The 22,065-nt window shown below is 43.5% G+C and overlaps 9 protein-coding genes across 9 annotated transcripts; 4 read left to right on the top strand and 5 right to left on the bottom strand.

The window, feature by feature from the left end:
• Nucleotides 1–259: 259 nt before the first annotated feature.
• Nucleotides 260–1,896, bottom strand: BDB00DRAFT_855997 (mitochondrial carrier domain-containing protein). The gene is made up of 4 exons (XM_053125765.1): nucleotides 1,778–1,896; nucleotides 1,506–1,565; nucleotides 1,105–1,402; nucleotides 260–965 (listed from the first exon to the last, which is right to left on the bottom strand). Exons 1-4 carry the CDS (start codon nucleotides 1,808–1,810, stop codon nucleotides 445–447), a joined length of 912 nt encoding a protein of 303 aa, XP_052973402.1. The 5' UTR covers nucleotides 1,811–1,896; the 3' UTR covers nucleotides 260–444.
• Nucleotides 1,897–2,340: 444 nt separating this feature from the next.
• BDB00DRAFT_855995 (uncharacterized protein) lies at nucleotides 2,341–3,341 on the bottom strand. The gene is made up of 3 exons (XM_053125764.1): nucleotides 3,006–3,341; nucleotides 2,770–2,897; nucleotides 2,341–2,689 (listed from the first exon to the last, which is right to left on the bottom strand). Exons 1-3 carry the CDS (start codon nucleotides 3,279–3,281, stop codon nucleotides 2,497–2,499), a joined length of 597 nt encoding a protein of 198 aa, XP_052973401.1. The 5' UTR covers nucleotides 3,282–3,341; the 3' UTR covers nucleotides 2,341–2,496.
• Nucleotides 3,342–3,369: 28 nt separating this feature from the next.
• Nucleotides 3,370–5,130, top strand: BDB00DRAFT_855994 (uncharacterized protein). Its single transcript, XM_053125763.1, has 4 exons — nucleotides 3,370–4,023; nucleotides 4,096–4,144; nucleotides 4,263–4,587; nucleotides 4,719–5,130. Exons 1-4 carry the CDS (start codon nucleotides 3,470–3,472, stop codon nucleotides 4,883–4,885), a joined length of 1,095 nt encoding a protein of 364 aa, XP_052973400.1. The 5' UTR covers nucleotides 3,370–3,469; the 3' UTR covers nucleotides 4,886–5,130.
• A 272-nt stretch (nucleotides 5,131–5,402) lies between these two features.
• On the top strand, nucleotides 5,403–7,297 carry BDB00DRAFT_878915 (uncharacterized protein; the record flags this gene model as incomplete). Its single annotated transcript, XM_053127797.1, has 2 exons — nucleotides 5,403–5,915; nucleotides 5,996–7,297. 2 exons carry the CDS (start codon nucleotides 5,403–5,405, stop codon nucleotides 7,295–7,297), a joined length of 1,815 nt encoding a protein of 604 aa, XP_052973399.1.
• A 1,404-nt stretch (nucleotides 7,298–8,701) lies between these two features.
• Nucleotides 8,702–10,153, top strand: BDB00DRAFT_151052 (nucleotide-sugar transporter-domain-containing protein). The gene is made up of 2 exons (XM_053116248.1): nucleotides 8,702–8,825; nucleotides 8,912–10,153. Exon 2 carries the CDS (start codon nucleotides 8,920–8,922, stop codon nucleotides 9,949–9,951), a length of 1,032 nt encoding a protein of 343 aa, XP_052973398.1. The 5' UTR covers nucleotides 8,702–8,825; nucleotides 8,912–8,919; the 3' UTR covers nucleotides 9,952–10,153.
• On the bottom strand, nucleotides 9,958–12,245 carry BDB00DRAFT_855985 (uncharacterized protein). The gene has a single exon (XM_053125762.1). The coding sequence runs from the start codon at nucleotides 11,955–11,957 to the stop codon at nucleotides 10,356–10,358; it is 1,602 nt and encodes a 533-aa protein (XP_052973397.1). The 5' UTR covers nucleotides 11,958–12,245; the 3' UTR covers nucleotides 9,958–10,355.
• BDB00DRAFT_855983 (uncharacterized protein) lies at nucleotides 12,114–13,503 on the bottom strand (the record flags this gene model as incomplete). The annotated part of the gene is made up of 1 exon (XM_053125761.1): nucleotides 12,114–13,503. A coding segment is annotated over exon 1 (887 nt), but the record flags the coding sequence as incomplete, so codon positions are not given.
• Nucleotides 13,504–14,681: 1,178 nt separating this feature from the next.
• BDB00DRAFT_855979 (ras-related GTP-binding protein A-like protein) lies at nucleotides 14,682–16,657 on the bottom strand. Its single transcript, XM_053125760.1, has 8 exons — nucleotides 16,587–16,657; nucleotides 16,266–16,365; nucleotides 16,130–16,196; nucleotides 15,820–16,042; nucleotides 15,586–15,681; nucleotides 15,286–15,500; nucleotides 15,089–15,204; nucleotides 14,682–15,017 (listed from the first exon to the last, which is right to left on the bottom strand). Exons 1-8 carry the CDS (start codon nucleotides 16,596–16,598, stop codon nucleotides 14,947–14,949), a joined length of 900 nt encoding a protein of 299 aa, XP_052973395.1. The 5' UTR covers nucleotides 16,599–16,657; the 3' UTR covers nucleotides 14,682–14,946.
• Nucleotides 16,658–18,165: 1,508 nt separating this feature from the next.
• BDB00DRAFT_948030 (putative GTPase activating protein for Arf-domain-containing protein) lies at nucleotides 18,166–19,958 on the top strand. Its single transcript, XM_053129541.1, has 5 exons — nucleotides 18,166–18,359; nucleotides 18,451–18,540; nucleotides 18,639–18,717; nucleotides 18,804–19,574; nucleotides 19,645–19,958. The coding sequence occupies exons 1-5, from the start codon at nucleotides 18,242–18,244 to the stop codon at nucleotides 19,667–19,669; spliced, it is 1,083 nt and encodes a 360-aa protein (XP_052973394.1). The 5' UTR covers nucleotides 18,166–18,241; the 3' UTR covers nucleotides 19,670–19,958.
• Nucleotides 19,959–22,065: the final 2,107 nt, after the last annotated feature.

Below are 22,065 nucleotides of genomic sequence, written 5' to 3'. Positions count from 1 at the left end.
TTATCATGAAGAATCGCTCACGAGGGGCGTAAAAAGAAAGGAGCAAAAAGACATGCAGACTGATTAAATCTATTTGGCGTCAAGAGAGCGAACGGAAAGGTTTTGTTGGAAATTCGGAAAACGCACGTAAATTCCGTAATGTTCCGAGGCTGAAAATTGCCAGAGTGCGCTAGACCAAAGTAAACACAAAGCACGAGCGCATGCGAGCGTATGTGGCGCAAAACAGAGCAGGTGCTCCAAGAAGCAAGACAGACAGTTGTTGAGTTATTATTACACGTCGAAATGTTTATTTTGAACAAAAAGGCATAGCACTTTTTTAAAGACTAGGGAACCCTCTCTATGAGAAAAAAAGATAATCTAATGCTTTTTTTTTTGGATGATGTATGTGTGTTTGGATGGGAATTTTTTGAGATAGTTTAAGCTAATAACGTAGGGTTAATCAACTTAGAACTTCTTGCCGAACATAAGTTCCTGGAGAGCGTCGTAACCAGACAAGACACCAGCACCAGCGATGGCACGGAGAATGTTAGCACCGGCACCCTTGAAGAGGGACTTGTAACCTTCCTTGGCGACGATTTCACGGAAAGCGTGGAGCGAGGAGTCGTACTTGACAGCAGCACCGGAGGTCATCATCATACGACGACGGACAGTGTCAATGGGGTACGAAGCCAAACCGGCACCAGTGGTGACAGCCCAGCCAAGCAAGAACGAAGCCAAGAAGTTCTTCTGGAGGTTCTCGGGGAGAGCAGGCTTGAGCGAATCGTACATACCGAAGTACAAACCACGGTAGACAATGATACCAACACAGGAGATGGTGAAACCACGGTACAAACCGCCGATACCGTCAGAGGCCAAGGTCTTGCGGTAGACATCGACCAAACCGTTGAACTGGCGCTCACCGCCACCCTTGGAGGCCTTGGCATCGTTGGCCAAACGGGTACGGGCATAGTCGAGCGAGTAGACGACTGTTGTTGTATAATAATAAAAGTTGTTATGATTAGCCACACATCATCATCAACATCCCGAAAAATTTACACAATCCACCCCGCTGACCGTGAGCACCCCTGAATCTTTGTTGTTGTTGTTGTTATTGATAAAACTTACAGAAGAGCGACGAGGCACCAGCAGCACCACCGGAAGCCAAGTTACCGGCGAACCAGGCCCAGTAACCATCCTTCTTCTTATCCTTGTTGAACATACGCTTGAACTTGTCCTTGAAGGCAAAGTTCAAAGCCTGGGTAGGGAAGTAACGGATGATGTTGGCAGTGTTACCACGCCAGAAAGAGACGAAACCTTCATCCTTCATGGTACGGGAGAAGCAGTCGCCGATGCCCTTGTAGGGCGAGGCAAGACGACCCTGCTTGATCATCTCATCCTGGTTCTGGATCAAGAGCTTGATACGCTGTTGTGATGTGAGAAGTACGGGTGGTTAGTCATTTGCGACGGGGGGGGGGTTTCGATAAACAACTGCCACGGCAGAAGCAGCGTTCGAATGATATACAAACCTCAATGGGAGCAGCAGCAGTCTTGGAGACAGCGGCGGAGACACCACCCATGAGGAAATCCTATGTATGAGATAAAAGGAGATTCGTCGTCAATACAAGAAGTTCTCTCAGCAACCCCACAAACAGTAAAGTCAATTTGGGTAGCCAGGGTTCAAAAGAAAGTTTGTAACCAAGGCTACTCATCATGGATGTGTGTATTGACTCTTCAGGGATATGTCGACACACTATGGCAAGGGAAGAAATCTAGCGAGAATAGGCTTATGGTTACTTACGACGACGAACTGGTTCTGGGACTTTTCGGCCATTTTTTAGACGTGTAAGAGAGGGGTTGAAAGGAAAGGAAGAAACTGTCCTTCGCTACGGACGACCCCTTCTTTATATTGATCGGTGGGCGAAAAAAAAAAAAACACACTCAAAAAAAATTTTCACCCACCGATCCCGTTTGCTTTCGTTTACTGCCATTGGACAGCGTTGCCAGGGGTCGGTGCTGGTGTGGAGTTCCCCCTGGCAAGATGTCACTCTGTGACGCTTTTGTTGCGGGGGGGGGGGAAGAAGGAGCATAGGCTGTAAAAATCATGCTCGCTTATACTTCTCTTTCTCTTTTCTCTACGTACTGACTTGCCATCTCGACTAGCTACGTTCACGAGTGCACAGCCTTCTCTTCTTCTTGAAAATGAATTGTGCGGTGTCAGCTATCAATGAGCAACCATTCAGGGCTTTTACATTAAAAGGTACCGAGAGTGTCCCTCGAGCTCTTTTTTAATGTATGTCTGTGCGTGCAGCCATATACCCGCATTTTCGGGTCAACCATGGAAAGACGTGCTTTTAAAAAGACAATCCATGTCTTTAATATCGCTCTTTATGATTATTATTCTTCTTGTTCTTATTTTGTCAAAAGAGAGAAGCAATCTGAAGGTCGAGGAGTGAGGAGGAGTATATAATAAGGTTGTTTTGTACAAGTATAGGTCATCAGTTGATGACTGAGTGCTCTTTAGTTTTGTGTAAGCATGTCCAGATCAATGTCATAGGAGATATTGCATCCACAGCTGTTTTTTGCGTTCGGGTTATCGATGACCTGGAACGTTGATCCAATCAGTTCTTCTACAAAATCAACCGTAGATCCTCGAACAAACTGCAACGAAATGGAATCCACCACGACTTTGACGCCTTCGCTCTCAAAAACGCTATATTTTTCGAATAACCATTAGTTTCGTAATACACTTTTCCATATTCTCCACCAAAACGACAAGGATGATAAGCTTACGTGTCATCTTCCTCGACAGTATCCGTCAACTCCAATTTGTTTTGGTATCCGTGGCAGCCGCCAGAATCAACCAATATCCGTAGCATCAAACTGTCATCATTGTCACGTTCCGCAATATATTTCAGTTGCTATATTTTCGATTGGGGCGTTGTGTTTGAGTATAATTTATTCAAATTCGTCTTTCACTGGGAAAAAGAGGAAGGGGTCAGCCCCCTTTGTCTCTTTCTGCTTCTCACCTTGATGGCCTTATCTGAAATGGTCAATCCATTCTCCATCGTGGCTGCCTTGTATTGCACACCATCGGTTGCTGCGTCTCGAAGTATTGCTGAATGGCTGAATGCTCTATATTTATGCGTCGCCAAGAATGGACGCAAGGAGTAAAGTGATCGTTCATGGTGTTGGCAAAGTTGTCGTAGACTAGACGATCGTGCACGAAACTGCTGTGTAGTGATAGTGTTGCGGACGCAACTGGAACGTGCAAAAGTATTTATTAAAATCCTAGATCGTTGCATTACTAAGCTTGTGTGTGGGTTTTATTAAAAAAATAGAAAGAGAGGCAAAGGAAAGGACGGGCTCGCGCTAATTCTCCAAATCGGAGACGCTTAAACCATATTGCGCTGTCTTTGAACGAAATGCGGCAACTTGGTAACTTTTAAGCGCACAGCACAATTCGCTCTCCCCCACATAGATAACATATTTCATGCTTCGCACTACAACAACCTCGATCGCTGCTATTGCTAATACCGCACGACGAAGAATTCAGATTTCAAGACCCAACTTGAGTTCCATTCGCTTCATTGGCTCGGATGAATCCACTCGGCCGTTTCCTTCCCCCTATCCTACGCGACCCACGCAAATTGCCAAGCCGGAAACCGACGGCCAAGAGCAACAACAACAACAACAACAGCAGCAGCAGCAGCAGCAAGAAGAAGAAACACAACGACAACAAATAAAAAAACTCCCAGTCCCAATGTCAACCTCAGAACAAGCAGCCCATACCGATCATAGTGCCACCACTACGGCTAGCAAAGACGATTCTAATCAGTACAGTAACCTTATGAACAACAGCAATGATACCATTTTCGAAAACCATTCCCTTATCCATGACCCTAATGACTTTATCGGCTCGACACCGTTTCAGCCACAACACCACTTTGATACCTACAAACTATTACTCGCATTAGAACGACAAGGCTTTAGTCGCACACAAGCAGAGGTTGTTATGAAAGGCATCAAGTTCAAACTGCGCGAAAGGTATGCAACATATGTGTGTGCGTGTGTAATTTATAGTGGCATTAATACTTTCCTTCAACACATTTCCCAAAGCTCGGCATTCATACGGAGGCGTCTGCTATTCAGATCAGATCTGGACAATGTAAGTGGGAGATGAAAGGAGAGAAAGAGGGTCAACCACTTGTCATTACAACGTTAACATGTATCGCACCTATACACAACCAACAAATGCTAACAAACAAACAATTCAACGAATTTAGGAGACGTATCTGTTTAAGGCAGGATTATCAGAACTACGAACAGAAGTGCAGACTATGCGGCGAAGTGATACACAGATGCTACAAGCGGACATGGCTACAGTGACACGCGAAGTGGAAGCTCTGGGTCAACGGTTACGGGAAGATGTTGCTCTGATGCGGAACGAAGTGACACTGGATTTGAACAACCGAAAGAACGAAGGTCGGGAGGAACTGAAGGCCATTGATATGCGGATTCAGGAAATTAATAACAAGATCACCGTGTCGCTGGGTGAAGTACGGACAGGCATTGAAGCGGTTCGATGGGAGACGATCTGGAAAGGAATGAGTATGTAACCAAATGGACTTGCCCCCTCTTCTCTTCTCTCCTTTATATTGTATATATATATATATACACATATATACTTTGGAATGATATCAAAACAACCACTTACTAACCGATACCGTTTTTATATATAGCGGGCGTTGCCGTAGCAGCCATGGGGATCGCTGGTGTAGGATATCTGCTGACGCGCTATGCGGCGCGTAAAGCAGAAGCAATCCGTGTACAAAAACAACGGCAGCTCAAACAGTTGCAGGAAGATGCTCGGATTGCCGGGGCGGCGGATATGGAAGTTGTCTATTAAAGGCATGGAATAATAGTAATAAGACTTTGTACATGTAATGGATGCAATAGATGCAATGCTTAAAATGCGTGGATGGCTGCGGTATGTTGTGGCAAACACACACACTGAGAAGGAAAGAGATAGCATGCCCTTTTTTGAGCTGTGCTTTTTAAGGGGAAAAGGAGTTAACAAAGAGAAGATCCTGCTAACCAGAGGGTCATGTGCTACCTTCCTTTGTTGCGCGCGTGTGTGTGTGTGGTGTGGTGTGTACGTGCATGCACAATGCGCTCCCTGATGGAAACAGCGAAGGCAGAGAAGAGAGGGTTCGGTCAATTCCAGTCCAAACAACCGCCATACTTCTTTTTCTCTCTCGCTTTCTTCATTTCTTCTTCTTCTCTTCTCTCTTCTCCTCTCTTTGCCCTTTTTCCATCTTACGCAGATTCCCTTGTCACACCCGCATCCCCTCCGTCCGCTGCTCTACCTCTCTTCTCTTTACAGACACCCTCAGTATCCCCTCCCCTGTTGTCGTCTGCGGTGAATGCACAAGACACTGGGTCATCGTCACTCTTTTCCGCCACCATCCCGTCCATTCAGCATTCAGCAGGACAGTCTGATAGCATCTCCTCCATCGCCCGTTCCTGCAGATGATAGTAGCGTAGGCGACGGTGATGGTGGAGATGATGGTAATAGTATCACTGCTGCTGCTGTTGCTGCCGCTGCTTTTCTTGATGACGATGTCGATGCTGGCGATGCTCCCACTGATGCCGCGGTTGCTACAACACCAGCTGTCGATCCCCGTTGCACCAGCACAACCACAACTCCGCCTTTACGACTTTCTGAAATCGAACGAATGCCAGCATCCCACAATCCTCGAACGCTCCCCGCCACTGCAGTTGCTACTGACCATGTTACTACTACTACTACTACTGCTGCTGCTGCTGCTGCTGCCAGTCCTACTGACCAGCGGCAACAACAACAACAACAAGAGCAACGCATAGAGCCATTTGTCAGTCCTTTGACAGAGACCAATTTAAAATATCATACCGAATCGGTAATTACTTATATATTGCATACGCTATGATATACAACCGAACTCTTAAAGATGTGTTTTACGCGTGTATATGCTACTAGTTCCCTGCGAATCAAGAAGCACGGCAATTTTACATTGAATCATACGTCGAAACTCAGGCCAACGTAGTACAGCTTGAAAACAAACTACAGCGTAGACGTCGAGCAGAAATCCGATCGCTGGTGCCACTTGACACATTATCTACATACGACGAATTGATAGCTCAACACTCCGTGATTCAGCCACACCAGCAACAACAAACAACGGTGACAGAAACCACTGCTGCTGCTGATAGCAGCAATGACAACAATACCCATCATAAACAGCAAAAAAAGAAACGGCGGAAATGGTTTAATTGGTTGACGCCGGTACGTTTCAAACGCAAACAGGAGGACCAGGAATACCAACAGCAGCAGGGACCTGCAGCAACAGCATCGATTAACCCCGCAACAGCGCCAACAACAACACTCGTCGATACAACTATTGCTGATGATGAAAAGAATACGTATTATGAAGGCCGACAACGACACCGCCCTTCTTCATCAACAACAACAGCAACAGCAACTTCAGCTCGACAATTACAACGCAACTCATGGGCAGCACCAGAAACCAAATATCAACACTATCAGAATGAAAAATCGGAACTTTTGCACGATGGATTATGTGTGTTGAACAATGTCAACATTCTCCGTGCCTTGGGCGGTGACCGGATCATTGCTGCTGCTTCTGCTTCTGCAGGTACGGGAGGAGGAACAGGGACAGGAGGAAGGCCCAACACAACATCCATGATTCTATTACCGTCTCAGCAACGACGCCACCTTCATCATCAAGGAGTAAAACGGGATTCAAGCGTATCATTTCCAGCTCGACAACATCAACAATCGAACAAAACGAATCGACGTCGGTTTTCTGCCCGGCTGAGGTCAGTTCGGGAAGATGTACAGGAACAGGAACAACAGCAGAAACAACAACTAAGACGGTGGAATACCAGTAATGACGGTATTTCATCAACGACAGCAACAACATTGATTGGTTTCCGGTATCCTCGAATGGTACATCGACATACATTACGTGATGCAGCGATCCAAGTGCTGTCCTCAGAGCTGTCTTTATGGGAAAACGAGGATCAATTGAATAACAACGGTGAGGATGATGATGGGGACTATGATGATTACGACGAAGACGAGGACAATATTGATTATCAGCAGCATCATCATCATTGCCATGAAAGAGGAGGTTTAGCGAGGAGAAACTCATTGAATAACGAGACAAGTAGTAGTCGGAACAGTATGTCCCATACTCATCGATACTATCAATCAAGAAACAGACGGTTCTCGGATCCGCGAATGGTGTTTGTGTCTTGATCTAATCCATTCTTCTGTTGTCTTTTATGTTACACCTTTCTCTCTCTCTCTCTTCAATTGTATTATTTGATAAGTTCGTCATTTCTTTCCTTTTCTCGCGATCTTCTTTACCACATAATAGCCCTAATAATAATTATAGTAATGATAATATAAATAATTAGCAATGAACATCGTCATACCCTGTGTATATAGCTTAGCGACTGTAAAAGCTTCATGCTACCTAAACTGCATCGATTCTGGAGGAAGATCCTAGGTTCTCCTTCTGCTGTTAGTGGTATTGTTCTTCTTATAAACAAAACTGTGCATATTATCTCAACACGACGTAATATCACTGCTGCTGCTGATGATGATGATGATGATGCCAGTGATAAGGAGGTGTATTGGCGTCATTGATATATGAATGACAAGATGAAAAAATATATAACGAAGAAGCTACGCATTTTTAATTCTGAATGATACATCGTGGTATGTTCCATACAGTACATAGCCTGCATTATTTGTTAATGGAGTGGTGTAGTAGTATTATCAGGCTGTCATCTTCTTTCCCACACGGTTTGTGCATGTGTGTCTTTCACATTCTGTCAGATACAAAAAGAACACTGTACTACCATCAGTTATGTAACACACAGAGAAAGTTCTATCAAGTAGTTACTAGGAATCATAACTATTGGACGGCAACAACAGCAACAGTAATACATTAGACTCTTCAGTATAAGCTGTAGTATACTTACCATATGGTACAGGTACAAGTTACTGATAACTAGAAAATAATAACCATAGTATATCGATGCTAGAGAATATGCATCTACTGCAACACCGTCCGTTCAGACATCGTCCTGATTCTTGCTGCTGCTGCTGCTCCTGCTGACCAGGAACATACTACGAAACATGAGAAGCGTCGTACATTTTTGATTGGAAGAATAACGGTCGGACCAACAACGGCGAACTACTTGATTTGGCATTTAGAAAAGTGCAGCAAAAGAAGAAAGAGAGAGAGAGAGAGAGTGAACGAGAGAGAGTTGCACATGCTGATGGGGCAGCAACTTATTTTAGAACACATCCTTCTTCTTCTTCTTCTTAGTATTACGTCCGGGGCTTTTAATTTTTCTTACTCCATAATACATACATCAGCCCTCTGTTTTCATTGGTACCTTCTTCCTGGAAAAGCGGACGTCGATCATCGAATTTTTGGTTTTCATATTGCCTTGTATCACCACCGCAAACATTGAAAGTTCTCTCGTTCTGGTATATTTCCCTCTCGCTCTTTCTCATCAACTCTGTGGGTGCGTGTGTGTGTTTGCCGCCGCCCTCTTTGCTCCTTTCTCTCTCTCTCTCTCTCTCTCTCTCTCTTTAATTTTTGCATCCAGCCTCTCCCTTGCCTTCAAGCACCTTATACCAACGACATACACCTAAAAAAACACCACACACATCAATACGCTACATGTCCGCCTATTATACACGCCGGACGTTCACAAAGAGGGAGCAGCTCTTGCCAACCACCAATGCGAATGGCAAGTTAAAACGTAATGTAAATTTCTAATTGTGATCTTACTATAATGTAGAAAGGTGAAGAATGAAATCCAATCGATCCGAAATTTAATAAATACCATGTAGCCGAACCCATGATGTTTGGCATGACACGAAAACAATTATCATTAATCGTCCTGGTGGTCCAAAACAGCACACTTGTCCTCATGATGCGCTACTCTCGCATTGTACAAAAACCAGGCCAACCAATGTACATTGCATCAACCGCGGTCTTTTTGGCCGAAGTATTAAAAATCATTGCCTGTCTGGCCGTAATGTACCATCAACAACGATACTGGTCGAAATTCGTGTTGGTCGTTCGACAAGAGATTCTCGGCAAGCCCAAGGAGACGGCAAAAATGCTAATTCCATCGAGTCTGTATGCGTTACAAAATAACCTGCTTTATGTCGCCCTGAGCAATCTCGAAGCGGCCACGTTCCAGGTCACGTACCAAATGAAGATCATGTCGACCGCCATCTTTTCTGTTGTCTTATTGGGAAGGTCGTTGACACGGGCAAAGTGGTTTGCGCTTGTGCTGTTGATGATTGGTGTTACCCTGGTGCAGTCGCAGAGCATGGCTTCAGCACCACCACCGTCGGGAGAGAGTGGCAGTATTGAGGATGGTTCTGGTGTAACGCAAAACCCATTGATTGGATTGATCGCTGTCATTACGAGCTGTATTTCGTCAGGGTTCGCTGGGTGTTATTTCGAAAAGATCCTCAAGACGTCCGATACCAGTATGTGGGTGCGCAACATCCAGTTGGGCTTGTCGGGAGCGGTCTTTTCGCTCGTCGGTATGCTCATGTACGATATGCAACCACTGCGACAGGGTGGTATGCTTCAAGGCTACGACTGGTTGACGTGGGTGGTTATCGCCAACCAGGCATTGGGTGGACTCTTGGTGGCTATAGTGGTCAAGTACGCTGACGTGATTCTCAAGTCGTTCGCAACGAGTATATCTTTGATCCTGTCCAGTGCCATCAGCTTTTACTTTTTTGACTTTAGACTTTCGCTCCAGTTTGTCGTGGGTGCCTGCATCGTCATCTTTGCAACGTATAATTACAGCTTACCTGACAAGGTATCCACTACTAGTACCGCTACTGCTACCACTAAACAGCATTCATAAATTGACAACAACAACAACAACGACGACGACGAACACACACCCTTATCACACACATACGCATGCCAAAAAAAGCATATATATTATTTCTTTCCTTTTGCTTCATTCTTTATATTTTTACTTACACTTTTAACTTAATTTAGACGGGGGGAAATAGGTGATGCCACATTTGTTTTGATAAAAAAAATTGTATATAAATCTTCTTTTTCTTTTAGTAGATGATAACGTAATCAAGAAAAACAATGACGGTGTGTTCAAGAGAGGTGTACATTTGAGAGAGAGAGGATGTGTGTGTGAATATGGAAATGATGTGTGTTATGGTGTGGAGAATTAAGGCGAAAAGAAGAGAGAAAGGAAGGATTTACAACAAAGTATACAGAGACAAAAAGAAAAAGGTTGAAGTCAATTCACCAGTGGCTTGCCAACTGCGTCTCACCAAGCACTCGATGACGAAGCGGAAGGGGCACCGAGAGCCACTTTCCTAGCCATGCCATTGCGACCTTTGGATCCTCCTCATTATCATCCCGCTTTCGTTTCCTGGACGGCTTGCGTCGCGGTTGCTGAGATGCTCCTGCTGCTGATGGTCGACGATGACGCGCTGGCTGTTGATGAAACCGTTCCAAAAGTGCGCGTGTCTGCTTGCCCGTCATATCCAGCAGCGAATCAATTTTCTGTGCAGTCTTGAGAAATTCGTACGCCAACACGCGCTTCTTTGTGGCGACGTAGAGGTATCGACCATCATTGGACCACTGGATACCATTGATCTTGGCCAAAATACGCAGCCGTCGATCACGCTCCCCGCGGAACGAAACCATGGTAATTTCCTGATGCGCATGCAAATCTGTTGTATGATTTGCTGGATGATCCTGCACTTGCTCGCCTTGAGTAGCCGTAGTCGTAGTCGTAGTCGTAGTAGCAGCAGCAGCAGCAACGGTAAACAAACAATGGTCTGTACAAACATGGCCGCGTGATTCAGACGTCTGGTGATCAAACTCAAGAAGATTCAATACTTTTTTTGGTCTTGATACACTCGACGCTTCTTCGAGGTTGACAGTGTGAAAGTATCCGTAACGATTCGTGAATGCCAACACGCCCTCTAGGCGCGGATGGAAAGCAATAGCGTACGTGTATCCTGCTGCGTCAATCGAGTAGAGCACTTGCTTTGTGTCGGCCCGCCAAACAAAGACATTGCAGTGCGTATCGGATGTATGTGCAAAGTGTTGCGACGACTGGCTCCAAGCAACGTACTGTGAAGAATACTGCATGTCTGACGCTGACGCCCCGCTGCATCTGAGCAAATGGCATGGCACATGGAGTTTTTCCGGAACACCAAATGAAACCGCGCCCGTCAAAGGATCTCGCGTCGTGTTGAGCATAAAGATATACGCATCGTCTCCTACGCACACCATCCGTTTTCCGTCGTGGCTCACTTTGGCATCATTGACAGCAACGCGATCAAAGCATCGTAAATGGGTATATAGTTGCACCACAACGTGATGCGCTTGTTGGTGAAAGTCCGGCATTGCCTGGCATTCGCGGTGTGAAGGTAGTTTGTAGACAAGGACTCCAGCCTCGTTCATACACGCAATGAGCATATACTCATACTCGACTTGTTCTTCTTCTTCTTCCACATTATCATCACCTTCATCCTGCTTCATGCCAGACGATGATGGCTTCTTCCAACGAACAATTTGCACGGCGTTGGTCATGAGTTGGACATTGTTGCGACTTTTAAACTTGGTGCCCCAGATTTTTCGGGGTTGCTGACGGTCCATGCAACAGTACAGCTCGAACTCGCCTTCAAGCCCACCGATAGCCATGTAGCCGAACTTTTGTGCCAGACACAGGGGCTCAAAATCCAAGGCAAGGTATGAATCTTGAGCATACACCGGTGGAAAATCTGCTCGATGGATGTATTTTGTGAAAGGCCGAAACCTGGATATGCCGGACGTCGATGTCGATGTTGATGATGATGCTGCTGCTGCTGCGCTAGTGATGCTAGTATCCATCGTGTTGGGCAGCGTCGAGCGCCTCAAAGACACGGATAGATGAGTCTCACAAAACTTGCTGCTGTTGCTACTACTGCTATTATTATTCGTACTCGTGTTGAGGGTGTTGTCGTCACCGTCGATCCTGGTTTCGACGGGCGGAGATGATGATGATGATGATGATGAAAATGGCGAATATGCGTTTTGTTGTTGTTGTCGTGATGGTAGTTGTTGCTGAGCGAAACAAGAAGCAGAAGAGGAAGGAAAGAACGAAGAAGAAGAAGAAGATGATGATGATGCAGCAGCTAGTAATGATGAATATGACTGTTGTAGGACGGAGGAAGAGGATGAATGAGGAACATGATCACTATCGATCCACGTAAGCGTATCATGCGTTGTAGTAGTAGTAGTATGAATGCGTTCATGATTTTTTGTCGATCTCGCAGTGGCAGAATTTGCGGCGTCAGCAGGCAACGGAAACTGCCCGGAACGTGCTCCACCGATGGTGGTACCAGCACCACTAGTGGCACGACGAAGCCCACGACCGCATTCAAAAATTCGATTGCGATACACAGCATATAATTGCTCTGCCATGCCATAATTGCTTTGTACCAAACAGAGCGCACTGGCTGCTTGATCATGGTTCGTCGTTGAGCAAGACGATGGCAATTGTTTGGGCCATCCTTTTTCTTTCTTCCAGAAACTTTGCGGAGATGACGACGACGACGACCGTAAATAGAACAGCTGTTTAAGCTCGTTTTGTCGAATTTTGATGAAATAAGTCAGCCTCATGTCGTTGGATTCCCATGTGTAATCATTGGTGCTGTACGGATCTTCATCCCACATGTCGAACCCGGCAGTTTGTGTCGTTGTCGTTGAATGTGTTGCTGTTGTCATGGTGCCTGTAATTTGTTGTTGTTGATAGTTTGAATTGAAATCCGAATCCGACAATTCAGAAGCATCACTGTCTGGATCATCCTGACACCGGTAGTTGGGATTCCGAGGACCCAGGTACTCGTAATCCAAAGAATATTCGGAATCGTCGCTATCATCAGCATCGTCATATACACCGTCGTCGACTGCCATTAGCGTGTCTATGGCTTCCTGCTGTTGTTGCTGTTGTTGCACGTTATCATTATCGTGTCGTTCGTCATATTGCATACAATTGCTTCTATTGGCGGTAATGGTGGTGGTAGTGTTCCGGGCGGCAAGACTGGATTTGTCAATATCACTGTCATGGAGTAGATTTAAGGTCGTGTCATCTTCATCGCAGAGTAGATCTTCACAGTCAGCCTCATAGTACGCCATACGGGGCTGGTGGAAGGGAAAGGGGGAGAGAGAGGAATAGAGAGATAGAAAACTAATGAAAGAAATAGAAGGAATAAGTCAAGGAAAAAAAAGAAGAGAGTAAAGAAAGAAAAGAGAAGGAGTGTGAAAAAAAAACAGAGAAGCAAAGAACAAAAAGGACTAGTAAGTGAGGTAGGTACTAAGTGCAGAGTGGGCCCAAAGCAATAAGAAGAAGAAAAAATATTCTAAGAAGTAATAGTAATAAAAGTTGGATTCTTTCCCTGACAAGCGAGAACAAACGTGGCGTAGACCATTTTCTTTTTTGTTATTACTCCTACATGGACTGTACATGCTACAGGACAGGACAGGACAAGGTCAGGGCAGTTCCCTTTTTGTTGACACGCACCCGAGAATGTAGCATGAGCGTGTGTGTGTGTGTGGTTTACATGGGAAGATACTTCCTTCTTCTTCCTCTTTTTCTATACTGTCTATCACTCAATCGCTCCGGGTCTCTTCTTCCCCCTCCCTTGCTTGCTCCCTGAAACATACACCATTCTATACATCAAAGAATGAAAAAAATCGCGCTCATAAGTGGATGAGGTGGAACTAATAGCATGGCGCACATTATAGCACTACAGTACACTCCGCGTTTTGTTTATGCGTTTTGTAGCTCCTCACATGATGCCCAAAAAAGAAACAACCGACAGACCCAAGAGTGGTGCGACATTAAAGCTATTGAATGGCTCTTGTGGAACTGGGGTTGCATCCTGAGCTAATGCTGTACCACAACCGGTTCTTCCCAACTGGATTCTTCCCTCATTTGATCCGGGCCGAATAAACTTGCCAACATCTTCTCCTGAAATGTTCTTCTGTCCAGCTACCTGGATTATTAATCTCATTCCAACGGCGATAGTTGCTGCTCATTATGTATGTAGCACATTTTCGTATCTCTTGAGGAAAGGAAAAGGTGGACGCTGGAAAGAGGGGCTTAGGATGTGCTACTTCTTTTTACAACACTTGCCTTCCTTACTGCGTACTCCACATTCCACCCACCCGAGTTCGGAACTGTATTCGTTAACCTCTCTCACCGCGGCTTTGCCTTTTTCGATTAAAAGAATATAAAACAACTTAAGGGTGCGACTCGGATAATATGAAAACCCTTCAGTAGATTGTTCATCTAATTTCCTTTTCGAGATGCTAAGCTCGTGAACCTTCTCTGTTTCTTGTATTACGTACGTAATATCATTCGATTCTATCTGAGCCAGTCGCGTTTCCATCTGTGCAAGACCCGAGCGCTCGGTCACCATGCCAATAAATTTGGTTCCCTTTGCCGACAAATTAGATCGTCGCTGCCGTGGAGATCGCTACTAGTTGCTATGGATACTCAACAATCTTAAATACGTAGCTATTTTTGGCACTGAGAACAGATCAGTAATATAGCCAAGAGTAGTGATAGTACTTCTGCCCCCAAATGTACGGGCTTTTCTCTCGTCTTTTTATTCATTTTCAAGAATTGTGGTTTATATATACAAACAACTAAAGCTATATCCTCGATCAAATTCCGTATCCTGCCGCGGCTCCGAGACAATGGAACTGGGAACTGAGTTCTTGTTCTTTGTTTTTTGAATGCGTCTTTTTTTTAGCGCGATATCCAAAATGTACATATAATAGTAGGTATAGCAAATGATTATGATGATGATGCTGTTTTGTTCTTTCCTTTTTTTTAACGGGTTGCTTCCAATTTTTCAAAATGCTTTTTAGCAGCTGCAATGTTCAACAAAGTTGCTGCGGATTCTGAAATGATGTAATAATAGTAAGCTTGTCGTTCTATGCATTCTGTATATGCGTAAAACAGTATAACTTACGTATGTTTGGATCAGACATGACCACCATGGCATAAGTGTTGTTTGTCAGAACATCGATGAATGCAGTAAAGGAGCTTCCGCGTATTTCCATGCTCTTGAATCGTGTCTGTGACCGACTGTGATAAACAGAAAATTGATTAAAACAAGATATAAGCAGGTTATATTATTTTCGGTGGGGGCTAACTGCAAAATTTTACCTGCATCCCAAGTTAAACTGCTTTATAATGTTGCTAATCTTTTCAAACCGATGAAGGTCCTGATGGTCTACTGTAGCTGCATTTGCGATCACCAAAAACGTTGTCCGTTCAAAAAGCACGACCTCATCTGCATCGCATGTGCGACAAAAGTATTCCAGATGTGACTCGAGCGTACGGATATTGGGTATCAAACAATGGACGATTTGGGACCATGCCTAAACGTAATTTATGCGCATCGTTACACTTCTTCTTCTCTCTCTGTATTTATTAAAGATCAAGCAAAATGAAAACGGGACGTACTGCATACAATGTTTCATCCCAAATGGATGTTCGGAATCCTCGTATTTGCAATGGTTCAGAACGGGTGCGTAATTCCTTGATACGGTCATCAAATATCTATGTGATTTTTTAACATAAGAGATAGATGGGATTCAGTTATAACATTATAATTACTTACTCTTTTATTGTTCAAATGATAAAGAAACCAACGCCAACACATAGGTTACCACATATAGTACAATAAATTATTCTTACCTGATCACGTTGTTGTTCTGGTAAAAGATCCATTTTATGTATCAAGCAAAATATCCGGGCATCTTTAGAGTTAACCCGGATGGCATCCAAGCACGATTGGTAATAATGCAGATCACTGCCCCAATCCCGACTTTCGACGTCAAATACGTAGATAAGCACTTCGACGTTCTTAAATATACGATCCTTTTGTGATGCAAAGTAGTTTTCCATGAACGCTTCTTGTCTATGTAAATTTCCCCCGTTTCTCGATTCAGTATTCGTTTCTTTTTATTTATGCATCCCCCCTCCACCTTCGTCCGTATCGGCTTACCCTCCACAATCCCATAGGTTGAGTACAAGATTGCCAAGGAATTTAACGTTTGAATGCTCAACGTCAACTAAAAGTATCATACGTTAGTTTTTTCCCGTTCATTCAGCAATGGATTCAATAAGAACAAAGAACTAACTTGTAGCACCAAGCCGTCGGGTGTCGCGTGCAATGTAATTGCTGAAAATGATGGAGCGCATGGACGTTTTTCCCGAGCCGCTCTTACCCATCAATAGTACCTAGAGCAAAACGAAAAGGCAGCATAAAAAACTTGTGCATAGTGAAGAACGCGCGTTGCCGAGTTTAAGGGAGGAGCAACAAGCTGCAAATATTGTTGGCAGATAAGTGCAGTTATGATTCTCGGCAGCGTTCGTAAAATGTACTTTCTTTTTCCTTCTCTTCTGTCCTTCTTCTAGCTGCAGGGAATTTTTCGTAAGAAACAAGTGGTCACTTGCATTACCTTTTTCTTCATGGTTGTAAAAGATCGTGTATATAAAAGTGGAGAAGAGAGAGAGGAGCGGAGCAGCCCCGCTTTCTTCCTAGCAAGTATTTGACAACGTCCATTGGCTGGATAATCATTACTCCTGCAACTCTAAGCATAGTTAAAGGAGCATGGCTCATAACACTTACTAATGCCTATGGAATTGCTAACCTTTTTATTATTCAGGCTGCTTTCTTTCAAAAACCACATAGCATTTTCTATTAGTTTATACACTAGTAGCTTTTGGGTTTTGCCCAATTGGTGCCACATGTGATGAACAAAAAAGCTGAACGAAAAACATCGATGTTTCTGCTGCTGGATGTATTTGCATGTCATTTCACAAAGGATGTCCGTTTTAAACACGACATTTTGCTTAGACTATCTAGAATCATTGTAAAAGCAGTTTGTTTGAAGTTAAAATACTTTTAGAGTACCTTTAATGTGCGTTGCTTGTATACGTCGAAGGAATTGTTAGCTGATAGCTAGTTGCTTGTTTCTTCAGAATGTATGGTTTTTTTATACGTTTCATTAGATCTTATTCCTAACTCTCGCTTATAGCGAGAAGAGTATGCTGTTATCATACTCTTTCTCGTAGTTATCGAAAATGGATTCTGCGCTTAATCTACTGGTGTCGGTTTGTTTTCTATTTGCTGTAGTAGCAGTAGTAGCTCTAGTATTTATCAGATCCTTTCTATCTCCATTGGTTGAATTACTGAGATATATATGCATTCTTAAACGTTATGCCCAATGCTATCAGCACACGTTCTTGTCATAGCCAAAAGCAGCATTTGCAATGGCGCATACAGTAACCATATAGAGAAACCAATGCGTACTACTTTATAGAAACTTTCGGATGTGGATGGTATGACTGTCCAAGTACGAAGGTCATATTTGTATGCTTGATTTGAGCTTCGGTCCACATACCAAATGTTTCATAGTATACTATGTATACAGCTAGGGAATGTCTCGTCACTTTACATGATATATAAAATCGCTTTTTGATTGTAATTGACATTCCAAGTCCAGAGTGAAATAAGAAGAGATGCAGGAACAATATCATTGATGGTAATGCCGGTAGTATATACGCATGCTGCTTACAGTATTGTGCTACCACGAAAACATTGTCAGATATGATATCCAAAATGCAGTAGAGTAGAGCTCTTAAGAGTTATATTTCGCTCTAATTTGTCTGATTTTAATGTTACAACAATGAGTATGACGTACATCTGCTGCAACCTTCTCTCTATCCGTGACCAGCAGAGTTGTGTACTAGCTACAACAACATACCTTTGAGCTTTAATGTCATGTACTCGACCCACAGCGCTTGGTTCCATGCTCTTTATTATGCTGTTTTTGTATGCGTTCTTCAGGCTATTATGGGAACATTAAGACAGGTAGTGCAATGCTATTGTATTAGTATTATTTTAGAGCGTTATAACGTTCCTTTTCTTTACATCACTGGTGTGCTGCCATAAACAGAAACAATGCAGATCGTTACACAAGCCGAACTTTAATCCTCAAATTGATTGGATGTCGTGTCTGTTTTAGGGCCCTATTTCTTTCTTTCTACACATTTTCCTTCTGTTCATTTCATCTTTCGGTCCATTTTTCTGTGAACACAAGAACTTGGTATCATGGCTACACGGCATGCTAGAACAGCTGATAAGGCCTTGAATGAAAAGCATGCGACCATCTTAAAGGGTTTGTTACGACAGCCTGGCAACAAATACTGTGCTGATTGCAAGCGCAAAGGTAATTACAAGCTATACGAAGAGCTCACCATGGAGATGCATTATATTTTAGAATAAAGATTGCTGACGAAGGAATTTTAATGGGGAATTAGATCCTCGTTGGGCATCTTGGAATTTGGGACTTTTTGTGTGCATTCGTTGCTCGGGTATTCATCGATCGATGGGAACACATATTAGCAAAGGTAAACTACTCTATCGGTTAAAGACTGCAGACCGGAAGAATGAGATAGCGAAAGATACACTAGCTCACATTGACCGTTTCTCTGTCACATTTTTAAAGTAAAATCTGTCGATTTGGATACGTGGGTGCCAGACCAGGTTGAGAACATGACTCGCTGGGGAAATGAACGGGCCAACAAGTACGTAAGAGGGAAAAGTCTAAAGAACGAGAGTGTGCCGATGTGGGACGGGTTGCTTACAAGTCGAATGTGATTTTTTAAAATAGATATTGGGAAGCGAACTTGAAGGATAAGCGACCATCTGAGAGCAACATTGATATGTGGATTCGGGCAAAATACGAACAAAAGCGATGGGCTATGCGAGGACCTATTCCCGATCCAAGCACGCTCGGTGGAAGTCAAGAGAGCAGTGTTGCGTCCGAAGCATCATCTTCACCCAGTTCACTTCGAGCTGAAAGACCCAAACAGCAACAACAGCAACAGGCATCAGCACCAGCCAAACCCAAAGCATCAGAGTTTGCCAATTTGGATGCCTTTCTTGGATCTCCCACAACAACAACAACACCTGCACAACCTGTAAAAGCGTCATCATCCCCTGCATCCCAACTCCAGGGTGCCGATTTCTTCTTTGGAGGTAGCAGTAGTCCTGCTCCCGCTCCTGCAGCTCCACCCAAACAAGAGGAAAAGCCAAAGTCCAAACACAACGATCTTAAATCATCCATTCTTTCTCTGTACAACCAGACACCAGCCCAGTCGATGCCTATTAATAATGGCGGTGCTGGTGGTTATATGAACAACATGAGCAATTTCCAGCAACAGCTTTCAGGATTATCTCTAGGTGGACCCTCCTCGGGTGTGATTCCACAGGCACCTCCTGGCCACTCGTTCCAAAACGTTTGGGCATCTAACACAAATCCTATGCAGCCAACTACGGCTCAGAATCAACTTCCTCAGGGCGGTCAATTCTTTCGTACCCCTGGTAACGGAAATACCGCTTCTTCGACAAACATCCCTCCTAAGACTACCCCGGCTCATGAGCAAGTGTCAAAATTTTCATTTTTTCTCATTCTTTAACAACATACACTAACTTATATCCATGCTTTATAGTGCATTTGCCGATCTTTTGAAATAGACTTTCCAAATAAACGTGCATACAGAAGAAAGAAGCGTTCTGTTTTCCCTTAAATTTATAATGCTTTCCCCCTCCGTAACAATATCTTGTCTGCAAAAATATATAAACGCTACGTGAAACACCCTTGTACCCAGATTATATATTGCGTTTGTGTGCTATGCTTGCTTACTTTAATGCGGCAGGTGATTGCCCTATTTTTTACTGCTGTAAATCAAGAATTTTCAGCTACCATTATTCACAAAGAAAAAGGCGGCGTCCCTACTTTTTCAGGTATCTATCTAGTTTAATGTCAAGGAGATAGAAAAGGCATATCGCATATGCTGAGTATTATCTCATACCAGACAGTTACTAGTAGCAAGACTTGAATTTTCCGCCCAAAAAATGTAGGCATGAAAAAAGCTACGTCGTCCACGAGATTTCAACCTGCAATAAGGTCCAATGACAAACAATAGGCACAGCACCAAAGTCACAACACAGTACCAATAGCAGTAGGCGAAAAGATTGAGAGAGTAGCGCTTTTTTTAGGAGCACTGGTCATACCTAGAAAATGTAGACTATTACATAAACAACTTCTCAACAAGCAAGCAATAAAAAGTTAATTCTTCCTGTTCTCCTCGTTTTGAATTGAAATAAAAAAACGTACATAGAATAATTTAAGCTTTCGTGAGCGAAGAAGCAAGTCTAGCACACACGAACGTTTTGTATGTTTTATGATAACACTTAGGTTGAAATTTGGTGCACGATGTAGCTTTTTTCATGCCTACATCTTAATGCTTTTTCTCAGGAAGCAGCTCCCTTTTTTTCATACTCAGTTGTTTTTTTGGGTGGAAAATTCAAGTCTTGCGTTACTATAGTACGACTCCGGATAGTGCTCCCAAAAGTAACGCGTCATATACATAATTGTGCACAACATGAATCAGAAGAAGCGAATGAGGTACCAAGTGTTAATAAAGCAGCATGGACCAGTACTGCTATATACTACAGAATCGACGTCAGATATCGAAGTTGTGATTACTGTAAAATACTGCCACAACTCAAAGACCTGGATCAGCATTTAGATATAAAAGGAGTAGAATAAGGGACAACGAGTAAGAAAAGAACGGGAAGGGATACCAATATCGTAGGCAACATATGAAAGGGTGAAGGATCAAAGACAAGTACATATACTCGTGTTAACACATAGCTTAAAACCGTGATGAAGGTATGTGAATGGGATGCACCGCATGATTCACAAGTAGACGATAGTACTTGTACTGTACATATGTACCTATGTACACGTGAACAATCATTTTTTGGTTAGGCTTGGTCACATTGAACGTTCGCTTAAATTTGCTGCATGACGTTTCTAAGCTCTAGACAAACCTTCCGCTGAGACGATAACCCGCTCTGTTCTTCTATTTCCATTTTCTTCTTCAATCGGTACAAAGAAAGCCAAGAACAACTGACTAAAAGACGGATGTCAGAAACTGAACAACCCAACGGGCCAGCTCAAAATGTAAACAAACTCTTAAACACTAGGCAATGCGATACAAGGAATCATCTGCCACTCGCATCTCACGGTTAGGACGACATGCTTTCCAGTCTATCATACGGCAGCAGTAGCTCTGTGTCGATCGCGCGTGCTTATGCTCTTAATAACAAGGAAAGCTCAGGGAAGTCTTGTCTGAAGCTCTGACAGCGATCGACCACACGCACTTGTCAACTGAAGAATACGTTGCCGCCGGCCACGTCTGCTTTTTGCATGGAAAGTCGCAGCTGCAGGCTATTAACATTTACGCACGAGGGCTACGTGTCTTAATACCTTCTACTTGACACACTCTTTACGAGCGACGATAAGAATCAAATGACAGGCCTTAATGGCGGGTGGACTTCGTAGCGATGCTGCCAATTGAAATCGTTGAACGTATATTCTCTTAATAACGACCCTTATCTACGACGAATGCAACCTTATAAAAATGTACGCGTTTCAAAGCTTTGGAGAGGATGCTTTCTAGAAAGAATCTTCATGTATGACGAATTGTGTGTCTATCTATACATAGCGGAGGTCCTTCATCGGCAAATACACCTTTCACTCGAGCACCTCCACAAAATCGAAATGTTGGACGACGTGACACCTCGCCAGCTTTAACGTTTTTGACAAGCTATTATATCAAAGACAAAATATGTAGAGAGATACATTAAATTTGCATACTAGGATTTAGATATGTGATCACGAGATAAGGCGTAGTATTTTCATGTGTGCATTTGTCTTTGCTATATTCGCTCATTATAAGGAAAGCACTTACTAGATACAATGTGTATGTCACAATACATGGGTTATATTTTAACTTTATCGTGGCTGTCAAAGATAGCTAAAAATGTAAAAATATGTCAATACCTTCTAAAAGCTAATTCCT

Source organism: Zychaea mexicana (assembly GCF_025766255.1).
Source record: "Zychaea mexicana strain RSA 1403 chromosome Unknown BDB00scaffold_152, whole genome shotgun sequence".
NCBI classification, from domain to species: Eukaryota; Fungi; Mucoromycota; class Mucoromycetes; order Mucorales; family Lichtheimiaceae; genus Zychaea; species Zychaea mexicana.
The sequence above is the reverse complement of the archived record's forward strand: the minus strand, read 5'-3'. Positions and strand labels throughout refer to the sequence as shown.